At 38.9% G+C, this 15,089-nt stretch overlaps 1 protein-coding gene across 14 annotated transcripts in view; it reads left to right on the top strand.

Moving 5' to 3' along the window:
• Positions 1-14,321, top strand: part of FHOD3 (formin homology 2 domain containing 3) — a 377,738-nt gene extending 363,417 nt beyond the window's left edge. For all 14 annotated transcript variants that reach the window (XM_005527828.3, XM_088051905.1, XM_088051887.1 and 11 more), the window contains one exon: positions 8,524-14,321. In XM_005527828.3, coding sequence (XP_005527885.2) covers positions 8,524-8,606 — 83 coding nt within the window. In that variant the 3' untranslated portion in view covers positions 8,607-14,321. The remainder of the gene's footprint in view (positions 1-8,523) is intronic.
• The last annotated feature ends 768 nt before the right edge of the window (positions 14,322-15,089 follow it).

Genomic DNA, 15,089 nt, shown 5'->3' with positions numbered 1-15,089 from the left:
ATAAAAGCACAGAATCTTTCAGGTTGGAAAAGACCTCCAAGTCCAGCCTTTGACTAAGTACCACCATACCTGCTGTTCTGTTGCATAAGCATTAGCCATTAGTTGCATAACCCATAGAACTTACCATGAGTTTTGACAGTTACAAATTTATTTAAATCTCGAGGCTGAATAGCTGGTTCCGTATTTTCAGTTTTGTCCATTGTAATTGATGGCATACGTAATTGTGATTGTTGATATCAATGCCAGTTCTTAGTTGGCACACATCTATTTATAAGCGTTCAGTTTCTGCTTTACAGTGTGTATTACTGGGTTTTTTAATAGCTTTCTTTTAAGATATCTGATTTTGACAGATAGGGGTCAACTATTCTGTCAGCTTTTTGCATGTTTAAATGTATAGTACCTATGTATTTTGTTGGCAGTCTCCATGAGTTTCTGACTGTATCTCTCATACCCCAGGATTTGTTCAAGAGTGTTTGCCTAGTGCTAGCACTGCAGAGGGAACTTGCAATCATCTGGTACAATTCTACATCACATAGCCTTCAAAACACAAAAGGGTTTTTGAAAGGCTGGTTTAAATATCTAGCTTAAAAAATTGCTTGTTAAAGAGGCTTAAATTAATTTTCCACTCACTATTTTAGAGGAATCTGTGAGTCACTTCTAAAATGAGCATTATTCCAATAGAAATTATTTCTTTTGGGGCTCCTAGCCTCAAACTTTCTGATTGAAACAGCTTTTTTTTTCGGTTGGCTGGTTTTTGTTTTTTTTTAAAATAGAGGTCACATAACAAATTATCCTAGCCTGCACCAATATGTACAGTCCTTAACTTTATGTTGGATTCCTGTACCACTATTAGAGATTTTGTGGACTGTAGTATTTGATTAAAACTGGGCAGCATTGTTGTAATACAGCAACTGAAAAAATGGGGAGAAGTCATGGCATTGATGTGGGAAGTCAGAATTAAATATGCAGTGTTTACAAAAACTACATATCTTTCATCCCTGTTTATTTCACTTCGCAGGGAGAAGAGAGATATGAACACTACACAGATATTCACATGTACAGATGCATTACAACCCAAGCACAAGGGCATAGTGTAGGAGCAAGGAGAAAACTGCTGCTACACTGGGTGGTCCCAGGTGTTTTAGAGTAGCTGTCACCTGATAGGACTAAGTGCCTGTCCAGGTGAAGCCAGTATTCCCCAGGATCTGACAGCATAGGCAGACCATCCTTGTGCTGTGTCTCCAACACTGGGAGAACCAAAGGCAACTTCCCATGGGCTTCTAGACAAGGTCTTAAAAGTGCTGTAATCTCTCTGGCAATCTCGTTTTAGCCAAGTGTTGCTTCCTTAATTTCAGGAGAGAGAAAGCTGAAGGTAATGCAGGGGAAACTGGCAGGAGATGAGCAGCTGATACAGAGTGAATGCTATCAGTATTATATGTAGGAAAAAAGCTGCTCCTCTTCCCTGATCACAGCATATTGACATTGACATTTTCTATATAAATACCATTATAGTAGACAGTTTTGCTATCTGTTCAGCTGTAGTTCTGTAGGAAGAATTAACTTTATTCCATTTGTTTGCATCTTACAGGAGATACAAATTGTTGTTTTCACTTTTGCCAGTTTACCATTCACTGCATCAGTGAATTCATCTGTTTCTCTCTGATTTCATTTTAATTGATGTATTTTAAAAATAAAGACTTTTGAATTCTTGTCACAGGACTCATTCCCAAAAGTAGGATAGCTAAGATAGATACCAAGTATTTTAAAAAATATGGATAGCTGAGTTGCTCATCATTAATCCAAAGTTGATAGGATATGTATTTTCTTTGCTTTCTCTCGGTATTAAAGTTACTTGCACAGTTTATCTGGTAATTTCTCAGTATTTTATTCCTTATTTGCATCGTCCTTCCTTCCTGAAAGATCATGTCTTTCAGCCTTCTAGAAAGAACTCGGCGGCAGTGAGTTCCTGGCTGACAAAATCACTGAGTTCTTCTGGAAAGCAACAAGAGAGGGCAGAGAGGTACAACAGAGCAGCTTTTCACACTACCTTTCAGTGCAGCAGAAGTGCAGCAAACAGACACGAACGATCTCCTGCCTGGCTTTCCAGAGCATGGGGCGCTGCCACAGCTGCCAAAGGGAGCCCTCTGCTGCCACCAAGGAGGTTAGCGGGAGGAGCTGGGAAGGCAGGGATTTGCTTGGACACGAGCGTCACAAGTGTTTGGAGGGAAGTCTCTCTTAGAAGATGAACAAAAGTGTTTCACAAAAAGCTATTTTGCATTTATCTTGCTCCAGAACTATGGCCAAGAAATAATTATATATATATATATATATTTATATGGCTTTCTCTAGACAGAATAACACCATCTGATTAGTGAATTTACAAGACTTTGATCACAGATTCACAAGATTTTGATCACAGTTATTTTTCATCTGATGGGCTCATAGAGAGGATGCCTTTTACTGTTTTATTCCCCACTGTGGATTCCTAATGGGAATAATTAATTGGCATTCCACAGGACCCGGGTGCTCAAGCTTGGTCACTCTCCTCTGCCAAGTCACTCTCCAAGAGACATCTCTGTGTTCAGAGCCTGATAAACCCCCTTAGTGGGTCATTTTAAAATTCCAAATGAAAGGTAAAGACTGCAGGCCTTAAACACTTACATTAGATTATTCACTTTTTGGATCCCATCTCCTGTCTTTTTCTAACCTGTGCATTGTTAATGCATGGTCTGGTCTTGAAAATAGTGTAGAGTGACTCAGTCATGACTCACTATATATTCAGTCATGCAGCCTTGGCTGCTGGTGAGCTTTATAGATGCTATACCTATTTTTAGTGGAACACTTCTAACTGGCAAAGTGGGAGAAATTATGAAAGAGGTGGCAGCATGATTGCTTTTAGTAGTAATTCTTCATAGTGGAATTCATGTAAATTAAGGGGGTTTTGTCATAGAAGGCTTTCAAGGAAGGAGTTAAATCTTCTTTTCTGCTCTGCTGTTGGGGCTGTGTAAATGATGATCTGTGAAATACATAAAGTTGGGAACTTTAACAGTTTCAACTGCATGTTAAATATTACTTTGAAAATGCATATGCTCTTCATGCAGCCCAGGTTCTCTAAAGCAGTGTTACTTTTTGTTCCCTATAACATAAGCTACCTGGAGATGAAAAACAAATTTAGCTTTCCTTATGAAGTGCCAGTTTGTCCTTTCCCACTGCTAGACTGCTCTTTATGTCACAGCCACCATAAGTTACACCCAGAGGTGGTTGTGAGCTACTAAATTTCTTGTTAGGAGAAACTTGTGCCATCTATGAAGTGTTGACAGGACTCAAAGCAAAGCTGAAGCAAAATAATACGTAGTAATATGTTGGTTCCGAGAGCTTTCTATGTGGCTGACCCAGACAAAGACCACATTTCAGTTGTCTGTACTTCTTCAGAGAAGTGTGTGATACACTCCAAAATTTCACCTACAAATCTCTGTAAGAAATTTGCTACACATTATGTTATAGTATTTCTGTTAAGCATTTAGGCCTACTCGTATTAAGCAATGACATATGCATAATTAAACATAACTTATATAGACAGTGGCATAAAAATATGACAAGGATTCAAATAAGAAAATACGCACAAGGCTGTCTGGATTGAACTTTTGAGTTGTAAATTGCTATTGCTGGACTCACTGTAATAAAGTCCATGACAATATATTAAATGTAAATATATGAGAACATAGACAAAGGGTGCAAACTGCATGTGGATAGGTAACAGAACGAAAACCCTAAGATACATTAAATGAAATGAGATGATGGAGCTGGCCTGTATTGGCTCTTATAATCTACCCTTCCTGCTATCCTCAGTGTATAATTTATAGCCACATGGACTTTTCTTTGTTCCAAATCAACTGCTTTACCTTTGCAGCTGGGACCAAGGGAAAGTTCTGTGGCTGCAACATCTTTTTTAGCAGGAATGGCACTTACTCTGTGACTGAGCAGGAGAATGGTCACATCTATTCTACCTTACAAGTGACTCACACAAATGCAGACACACATGCCAAAAGCCATTGTAAATGCAAGAATAAATGGTGCTAGCCAGACTGATCTTTACTGTTTGTTGAATCTTCAAAAAAAAAAAAATAGGTGGGGAGAGAGGAAATCACAAGTGCTATTTGCACTTTAAAAAGAAAACAACTAAACCCTATATAATTATATTCTCTGACAAAGCTATGCTTCATGAATTACTCTTTTTAAAAACTTTTCCAGTGTAGTGCAAGGCTGTGTATCTCTGTAGATTCTGACCCAACAGGCAGAGTCAAATTCATTGAGTTCATCATAAGCACACTGCATTCTGCCAGAATATCAAATAGAATTCTAGATTTCATGATTAATGACGAATATCATACCCTCTTAACCTCAGAAAAACAACATTTAGTTTCTTGGTTATGGGATCTCAGCAGGCTTTGCTTGTGACAAGAGTAAAAGTTACTTTCTATGTTATGTTTCTTTAGCAAATGTTTTAAAAATTGTTTGAAGAACCTAAAAGGTCATTTGAAAGTCTTATTTTTATTGTCACTGCCTCCAAAATACATTCCATAACTCAGTTTAATGTGATCTGCAGCAGGCCAACAGTTTTACAAGCCAAGATATTATGTCTAGTCCAGTTAGAGACATGACAAAGTTCAGCGAAACAGGGAGAGTGAAGACCTAGGCTGAGAAATATGATTTTGCATTGTCTATAAAATGTGGAAGGAAAATATCTCCCTGCATTCAGTTTTGATGATGGAACATGTTCAAGACCTAAGGTAGAGGAACCCTACCAAGCTTTATGACGGAACAGACAAATGACTGAGGACATCTGTGTAACAGAATGTCAAGACAAGGTTCACCCACCTCCCACAGCAGTTTTTGCTCCTGTAGATAACTCAGCTTTGTCCTGGATTCATCCCCCACAAGCCTCCATATTTAACAAGTCAGTGCAGAGAATAGTGGGGCTGGAACTTGTGTTACTATGTATACTGCACCCATCCCTTGTATCTTCAGATGAGGAAATATATTATAATTTGTGCCTATTAAATACAATTCTTATATAAAAACACACTTTATTAAACTAATTTAATCTGCCTGAGTACATAACACTTCAAACACAAAGTGGCTTCATTAGTGTCATACTGGCCAGTTACATTATAGGGTTAAGAGCTCCCTCATTTGAGTCTGGACCATGGTTCTGTCAGCTGTTATCCTTCCAGTTCCTATTGTTGGCTGACAGCTTTAATCTTGCCAGTAGCCACAGTATATTGCAGTATTTGGCCCTACATGCTTAGTTTATACAAGTCAGCAGCCATCAGTTTTTGTGGTAATCATTCTGTCACTGAAAATATTCTTCACATCTTCGCTTTTTATTATTTTCTTGACAAGCTCATTATGACCACCAAAGTTCTGTATTGTTTGGAGCTCTTTTTTCCTCTTTTTTTTTATTTTTTCTTTTTTCCTGGTGGCCTTAATATCTTAAGTCACTCTAGTATTTTAAACCCAAGTTATTCTCTGTATTAATGGAGAGCTAAGTCAGAACTGAGGGATGTTTTTTTTTTTCATTAGAGCTGTGTATGTCCCTGCAATTCATTGAGTATTGTCATTCCTACTTGTTTTGCAGTGGCACAAAAAATACAAGTGTGGGGTTGGTCTCGAGATTTCTTGTGTGAATCGTACAGCAAACCCAGAACTGGGCACTCTTTCCCACCTGCTACATACAGGATTTCTTTTCTTCAGCCATCAAAGGGGACAGTCATACAGAAGGATGTCAGTCTAATACTTTAGCATGTTTGATAGGTAGGCATCTGGAGATTTAGAGACTTACCTTGTTTAACATAAAGAAGACTACTTGCTTTTCCATGGTGATGGTTTCTACCATGGTATTTTAACTCCTAATTATGGTTTCTGAATATAAACTCCTGTAGTTTTCTTCAAAGAAACCTATATGTTATTATAGATCCATTTGGCTTTTCCTAGTAAACTAGTAATTCTCTTACTCAGGCTGATGGAGGAATTTAAACAACTGTGTTCTGCTTAGTAGAAGTTAGAGAGGCACTCATTTTCCTTTCAGTTGTTAGATAGAATCTTAGCTCAATTATTTGTGCAGTAGCAATTGTACTGACCCAAAGAAGATTGTTCTAGATTTAACTTACCATAAATAAGAGCAGAATTCAGCTTAGTCCAATACCTAACCAGTGTTAGCAGTGTACATCAGTTCCTGTGAAGTGTTTGCAAACAGGAATAACAATTTGTTCTCTTCCTGTCTGACAAGAAAAAAATAGCTTTGTTTTACAGTAGTTACTGTGCTCAGTTTGAAAAGAGTGAGTGAGTGAGTGAGTGAGTGAGTGAGTGAGTGAGTGAGGTCTGAGAGCAGTCCTGAATGCATCTGGTTTGACACTTCCGCAGAAGTGTCTAAAACATGGAAAATTGTTCAACGTTTGGTATTTCAGTTCAGTTTTGTATCAGTGGGAAGATGTAATGTCATCTAGACAGTCACCCAGGGAAGGTTTGGTCCCCTGTGTTTTTTGGCATGACACTATTCTCTGGTGACCAAACAAGCTACAGTCCATGTTTGGCTGCCAACATTACAGAGGGTAAAGAAAAAAAAACATTTGGGGAGAGGCAGTGCAGGCAGCTAAGCAGGTAAAATACACTGGGAAATCTTTGGGTTTAATATGACAGAAATGTTTCTACTGCAGCATTCTTGGACTTTTTTCTTCCACTCCTGATACAGTTCATTTTGATATATTGCATTGGGTGATTCACTGAGACCTTAAGATCCTATTGCACAGCATATGTCTAGAAATTAACACTTGTCACCATGGACATTTTGGGTATCAAATCTGAGAAGCCAGAAAGAGTGCCAGTGATGAGAATTGACTCAAAAGTCCTGTTAGGTATTCTTCACCAAGGTGACAAGAGCATTTTCTGAAGTTTATTCCTCTTCTGGTAATACTTTTTTGGTCTTTCTTAAACTTTGTCAGTTTCATTTAGCTGTACAGTGCTTTAAGCTAACTATTGGTAAACTTGGAAGATGTTTCTGATCAGTATTGTACGGAAAATAGGGTATTCTAAAAGGCTTTCATGTATACCTCTGGTGGTGTTTAATAATACAAACAATCTAGAAGAAAAGAGTGAGCTTTGAAAAAAAGTTTTCAAGTAAGAGTTTGATTGATAATGGAGGAAATAGAAATGTGGCATTGCCAGCTCATCTGATTAACCTCTGTAACTGATGAAAATGGTTTGACAATCAAACATAGATCCCATTCATTCAACCTGCATGGTATCAAATGTTCTTCCTTTATCTTATCCGCTTGTTTTCTATGCCGGTCCATTCCCTTCTCTCACTCCTGATCAACCCTTGAGTGTGACCACCCAGTTTCAGTTACATGGACTGAATATCTCAGTAAATGAGAGATCTTAATAGTGCTAAATGATGCAAGAACTCCTTGACCACTCTTTGCAATTGGTTTCTCTAAGATTAGTTTCCCCTAGAGTTCGCTGTTTCAAGGCTCCAAATATATTCTGTTCAATATTAAGTCACTGTTTATGCTTTGCATGCAGCTTGAATTTCTCAGTGTGCATTTTGTACTTGAGAAACATTAAAGTGTGAACACCCTATTTGTGCCTTGAATTTAAGCCCATCCACCTGAAAATCATAGCACCAGTAAAACTAGGAGGACACTGATGCATAATGTGTGCAGTCACACAGTCACTTGTTTCTGAATAAAAAAAGGCAATCAGAAATTTTAAAGTCTTGTCAGGGCCAATGTTCAGAACACTCTATGGAAAATTAAGAAACAAGATTTTTCTTAGATTTATCATTTAAATTCAGCTAAAATGCTGCAGACTACCAATAGCAAAGATGACACAAATGGCACTAGGATGGGGGAGAGCATTACAGAAGAAAAGGAAGCATGTAGGAAAACAGTAGTTTTAATGATTTTAATCAACTAGAGTCATGTTTGTCGTTTTTTTAACTTTGGGGGAGAGTTTTACACATTTGAAGAGTCTCAAAGGATTTAATAGTGATAAATTCAATAGATCCCTATAAAGATCCCAAAGAAAGAATTTTTTAAAAAATTCTTACGAAATTATAAAATAATAGGGCAGATAATACTTTCTATGGATTGAAAATCAACTGATAAAATTTCAGAGAAAAAAAAGTCTTAAAATGGTGGGGTATTTTTTTCCTTAAAACTTTTTGTTGACTAAATCTCAAATGACAAATGTATTTTTGCCTGACTGTTTGGAGTTGCTGTTGATGCTCCCATGAATTTGCCATAGGGCATTACTCAGTGTTTCTGAACTTGAGATCCTAAATAGATAGCAACTTTTGATGTGATTGGGCTTGCATGTTAACAGTGGTTTTTGCAGCTGAAAGTCTCGTGTAATTATTGATTCTAATTGTTTACATTTTCTTTTTTGTTGTTTTTTTTTGTTTTGTTTTCTTCTGTTTGGTTTTTTTTTTGGTTTTGTCTGCTTTTGGAATTCATGACTGTGCAGTGAGAAGGACACTAAAGAGTGGGCTAACACCAGAAGAAGCCAAAGCACTGGGCCTCATCAGCACTTCTGAGATGCAGGTTTGACATCCCAGAGGTGGCAACAGGAAGAGCCATTCATCTGAAGCACACAGGCTGACAACCCTTCAGCGTGGCATTGAACTGCCAGACTCCTCTGCTGCTCCCAACATCCTATCCTCTGTTAGTTCAATTTTAATAAGCAACAAAAATCAAAACCCCACATCCAGGGCAGAATAAGGGTGTGCCACAGCTCAGCATGACATCCAGATGGTAAATGAGGAAGCATTTGAGTACTCCTAAGTGAAAGCACATGGCTTCTTCTTCTCATGGTGTGTTGATGTGGGTAGGAGAGGGCTCTCTGAGTTATCTGTCATTATGTGAGCTGTGTTTACGTTGGCTTTCTTTGTGCCCTGTTTTAGTCATTGTAAATGTATGGCGTTTTGTCAATGCAAGGAACGGTCCTTAATGAGGCAAAATAACTCCTGTTACAGCAACCCAAATTTTCCTCAAGCAGATCCATTAAGACAAGATGCAGAGTCTGTGCAACCCTGTGGTTTGTTGGGTTTTTTATTGTTTTGCCACCAAAGAATGTAAAAATGTATGTGTACCTTTGTATATGTACAGAATGAATGTGTGGACATGTGTGCATGTATCTGTACATATGCAGTCATGGTGTGAAATCATGCTTTTGCTGAAGCCAGCTGGACCATGATTCTCACTGTGGGGCCTTACTGTTCCACCTGGACAGGAGGAAAAGAATGTCTTTTTTTGCAGGAACTCAGTGTTGTTCAGTGTGCCCCACCCTGTGGGGCAGGCCATGGCCTGCTATACAAGTGTAGAGTTTAGGATCCTGAATTTCATGTGCATTGATGCACACTCATACTGCACATAGCAGCATGCACACAGAGGAGAGAACACAATTCCTCCTTCTTGTTGAGCTATGGTTTTACTCTGCATTTGTACAGTTTTGGAGAGATCTACATCAACAGTTTTACATACTCGATAAATGGGTTTGGATGCTAAGATCAAGAAGTTTTGTTCACTTGCCTGTGCCCTTCATGCTGCTTTTCTCTGCTGCAAGATAATGTGGTGGTGATTTTATTTCAATTTAATGAATCCAAATATGAAATAGCCCAGCTAAAAAGCCTGCTGTGTTTTTGCTGTTCTTTACTGGTTTTTGTGATTATCCTTGATATACGAGTGGAGTGGGTACCACAGTAAACAACTCCAATATATTTGCCCTTATCTCACAGTTTTTTAACTGACTTTTATAACTGCCCTCAGCATGTTTCAAGAACCTTAGTCAACTCATCTGCCTTTAAGTGCAGGACATACACAGCAGTGAAGATGAATTGAACAGTCATCCCAGCCAGTGCTGAAGTATTTAGAAGAGAACTGCAAACAGCAATAGCATAAAAGGGAACTTCTTAAGCCAAAGTCTGTATATGGCCAATAGATCCTCAAGGATGCACAAGATTGTCTCTTTCCATTGCCTTAGCCTCTAAGATTATGTCTGCACAGCAGTAACAGCTGAGACTTCCAAGCTGTTTAACTGAGGAACTGCAGCAGTTTAGTCATGGTAACTGGGTTCAATTTTGGCTGCAAAACACACTTGGAAAATAGAGTTAAGTAATAGTCTATGCTGGGGTCCTAATGCCATAGCCATAGCTATGTTAATCTGGCACCCAGGTTAGGTCAAGTACTTCAGGTTATTCTACTCTGCTCTCTTTTAAGGACAGGATAATCACTGAAGATTTTTCAAGAGAATTGAACCAAACATAATAAATCTTTGAAACCGTGGTCATCCAGCACATTGCATTGAGCACAGCATCCAAGTGATGACAGAGCCAGGTAGCTGACAACACTGCAGTGAGACCTGTGGCTGAACATCCTACCTATGCTGTCCACCCTCTTGATTGTAACATTTCATTCGTTATCTGCCGATGCCTTGGATCTCCCATGGAATAAAAAGCCACTAAAGAGCAATGGTTCTTAAGAACAGCATTGAGTTTGATGTGGCTTTCCCCTAAATTTGTTAAAAAGCTGATTTTACAAGTAGACAGAAGACAGTAGTTGGATAATCAATACAATATGTTGTGTATATGAAAGCTATGGAAAGGAAGAAGCTGGTTAGGAAACAGAAGTGGCATATAACTAATTTCACTGTAAAATAGGCAAGACCTATAAGCATCTGGATTTTAAAGTGGATCTTTATGTGCTGCTCACTGCTATGGGCTTTTTAAATATTGCTTAAGGATGCTTAGAATAAAGAACTGAAGGTAATGGGGGTTTGTGGAGGTGTTTAAAGTCTGAAACAAGAGGAAGACACCCTGAATGTAATGGTCTTGTTGAACTGTGCTACTTGCTAAATGATAAACAAAGCAAAAATGCAACAAAGTATTGCATTGATTCTGTCAGAGGTCCCAGATTTGACTGGAGGGAGAAAATCAAACAAATCTTTAAAAATTAATATTTTAATTAAAATATGCTGAATGTGCGAAATTGGTGACCACTTGGCTATTGGTGGCCACTTTCTAACAGAGAACAATTTTGTGTTTCATTTAAGCATAGTACAGTGTCTGTCTCTGAAACATAACATAGGTGATAAATTACTAATAGTTGAGCATACATATTTTCCAAATTGTGCAAAAATTGTGCAAAAATTTATATGCTCCTTATCAAGGAGAACATGAAATATGGGGAATAATATAGGTTGGAAGAACTTCAGTGGAAAAAAAAAGGTGTTTTCTTTCAGGTTCTCTGGATGTGTCTTACATGTGAAGCAGATTCTTCCTTTTCTGTTCTTCCATGGCATTTAGCAGCTTTTCTGAAGAATAACTTGGTTTTGCACTAGTATGCATTCAGATAAATTCCACTGTCCTCAGCATTTATTGCAACAAGATCATCAGACACAGTGTTGCACATTAACTACAGGAAAGATTTCCATTTTGGTTCCTGATAAAAATGACCGACTAATCTGTAAGGTGGCAGTATTTCCTCCAGAGTCTGCCAGCATGTCCTGACTGTGGGAATAACATTTGTTCCCTTCATCTAACTAGTGGATTCCAGATGAAGTGGAGGAATTCAGTATATCTTTATGCCTCTGTCTGTCTAGTGAGGTTGTAACCTTCAGGTTTTGAGCTGCTGCCTGCCCTTCCATCATTGGAAGAGCCCACCATAAGGATGTAACTCTTGTTTTAAGACAAGTTTTGTGTGATTTTGATTGGTTTCTGACAAATATAGAAGTCTTGGGTACACAATGTAGTAACACATGTTCCCATTTCTCACTCAGAGCTCGATAAAGGCTGTTTTTAAACACTTGCAGCCATAATAACTACCTCTCTTCCCTTTCCAATAGATAAGAGTCAAATGCAGTGCCCAGAGCACTGTGTCTGACTGTCACCATAATGCCTTCCTGATCTGGATGCTGAGGTAAACTTTCGCACATGAAATAACCTCCAAAGTGAACCTATCCTAGTTTTCTTTCATCTCACTTGATGTTTAAAAGCAGACTGCATGCACATATTTTCTATACTCTCACTCCCAAGTGGAAATAATGCTCAGTAGCTGTTGTGTGGCTGCAGTGAAGAAAGCCCCAGGGAATGCTTGTGTGTCACACTCGAGAGTAAAAGATCCCTCACAAAAGTTATATTCATCACTCTTCACCTTTCAGTCAGGCCAGGCACCAGACTCATGGATTCCAGATGTTTTATAGCCCCTTGGCTGCTATGTATGACCTTTCTGTTTAATAGCTCCTTGTCCATAATCCAAAATCAACAAAAAAAAAAAAAAAAAAAAAAAAAAAGCTGGTTTAATGAGGGTCTTTCTTTCTCCCTTAAACACTGGAAGCAGCTTCAAACATTGTTTTAAAAATGCATTTCTTTTTCTCTTTTGACACCGCTTTTTAGTGAATCTCTGCAGTGATTGATTCTGTCAGCTAAATAAGGCATCAGTTTTGTAGATAGACAAGACTTTGGCTAAAATGTAATAGATAATCACATGTGAATATCAAGATGTAATTTAGTGTCCCAGTTTAACAGAAATTTTGAGTCGGTCTTGATGTGAGCGAATAGCACCTTAAATCCCTGGTGCACTGTGCTCTAAATGTACCCTGGCCAACACTAAAAGCTATTGAGAAGCTACATTTGAGGACCTCAAAAACCATCTCAACCCCAAGGGGCAAGATGCCATTTTAGGTGCAGCAAATGGTTCCTTTTGTCAGGCAGCTGCCCTCCAGCAGCCTCCCTGGGGATGTAACCACAGCAAGTGGCTGTCCAAAATGCTTTGGAAGCTGCATGGCTGATGGCAGTAGGCTGTGTTCAGGTTCACTGTGCAGCTGTGGTTATTGCAATGCTTTGATTTCACAGAGATGAAATGGGAACAAGGTGCCAGCCCACCAGTTTCACATCCTTCATCCTTCCACTGCAGCTCATGGACAGGTGCATGCACTGCCTGCCTCTGTCCAAAGGATGCACGGAGACAGGCTGGTAGGCAGAAGCAGGAGCATATTCCTCTCTCCTTTTCACTCCTGTAGCACACTGCACGTGCTCCAATCCTCCCGTTTCCTTCAAGGCAGGCTGAGTGTGCAAGGTGAGCAGCCTGACCCTGGGACACAGTTGGATGGTGGCTCTGTGCTTGCAGCAGCAGTACACAAGAAACACCTGTTTAAGCTGGAAGGGACACAACTGTTGATGTTTCTCTGGAGGAAAAACTGCCAGGTACTTACAGACTCTGAAAGAAAAGAAACTGAAGTGTTTTTGAACAAGAAAATGTTTGGTTGTAGGCAACCATTGAAAACCATTCACAAACATTTGAACAGCATGTAAGGCCCACCTTCCTTTGCTTCAACTGGGGTAGCAACTGGCTCAATTGGCATTTCAGATGTAACCCCAAGAAGTTTTGGCAAGCAGTTTGACAGTTACAATAACAAGGAGTTTCAGAGATGTATAGTTTGATGTTTATGCCAAAAAAAAAAAAATCTAATTAGTCCATTTCACATTGAGTGGCAGGTAGAGATATATTTTGTTTAATCACTATCTAATACAGAGGCTTCTGTGAAAGAAAATGTTTATTTGTAGCATTGGATGCATTTCTCCTTTTTAAAGACTGTCTTTGCGCATATAGTGTCCTTTTTATGTGAGCTGGGAATTGTAAAAAAATGTAAAGTAGAAGAGGACGTGTTTCTTAGACGAAGGAGAAATACTGTAAAATTGTGTAAATGTCACTACTCATGTTTTTCCATGTTCTGTGTAGCATAGTGTAAAATAGGCTCTCCAGCAGTGTTATTCTGTGAATTGTAATTTAAAAAACAAGCCATGCATGGTCAGAGATATTATCTACAGGTCCTTTTGGTTGAGTTTTTGGTTTTGTTTGTTGTTTTCTTGTTTTAGGTGAATTCATTCTATGTTAAATTTAATTGTCTGTGAAAATGCATTTTTGTTTCTGTTGTATTTCATAAAGAACTTGAACTACTCTTTTAAGATTTTATTACACACAAAGCTCACCTACCGTTTGTATTGATCCTTCAGAAGCTGTGTCACATTTAGTATAAACGGGGGGATTTTATTTTTAGCTGCCTATTGTCCCCCCACTCTTCCCACTTTACTGTCTGGAAAGATCCAATCACACCCTATTTTTTTTTTTCTTCTGTGCCATGCAGGGTCAATATGCAAAGCTGACTGCAGACCAGTGTCCAAAAAATTCTTGATATAAGTAGTTTAAAAGCTCACCTCTACAGCATTATGTAAACACATCTTGCAATAAAGCTTTATAAAGCACTGACTGGGCTGGTTCTGGTTTTGTTGATGAAGCCAATCATGGGAGCTTGGGTAGAAAGTGGTTGGGAAGGGGGATCACAAATCGTTTCTCCTCATATCCTCCATGTACCTGTAATGCCATCATGTGGACATCAAAACAGCTGCCATCAATCCATCTGGGTGGCCTGATCATAAAAAGCTGATCTTTTACGCCTAGTTCCACAGTTTGAGCTGAATTCCTAATCTTGAGTGAAGAAAGTGAAAATGTGTCTCTGGTTCTCCAGGATTTCAGTGCTCCAGCCCTACAAATCCTCACTTAAACATACATGGCACTGCTGTCAGCTTGGAGTTGGTTCCTGCCTAAAAAATAATCTGTGCACAGAGGGCACAGCATAAAGGTATGAGATTTACAGAAGCAAGCATCAATAAGATGAAAGACAATCTCTTGTGTGGGGAAGCTTTTCACATTGCCTCTGCATCAAGATGTGAAACATTGTCCTTGCCAGAGCTTCAGAGGTGTAAAGGTGGCCTGTAAACAAGACTGGCCTTTAATTTATCGCTGAAATACATTTCATGCATCATGGTGGATTGTATTTTTCTGGTGGCTGCCTATGAGCATGCTTGGAGAGGCAGTGGTCTTGCAGTTTTATCTCTTTGCTGGTCTCTGATGCTTTCTTTTACTGCTCTTTCCCAGCACTAAAGAGAGACTGAGTTGACAAATGTGGCATCCCTGCCTCTACAGAAGGTGAGCTGAACTCTGCCTGAGGATTCAATGACTATGGTGACAAGGGGG

Source organism: Pseudopodoces humilis, chromosome 1, assembly GCF_049639895.1.
Source record: "Pseudopodoces humilis isolate 2021_Gansu_Grassland_sample_001 chromosome 1, ASM4963989v1, whole genome shotgun sequence".
Classification (NCBI taxonomy): Eukaryota; Metazoa; Chordata; class Aves; order Passeriformes; family Paridae; genus Pseudopodoces; species Pseudopodoces humilis.
This window is presented reverse-complemented; position numbering and strand designations above follow the sequence as displayed.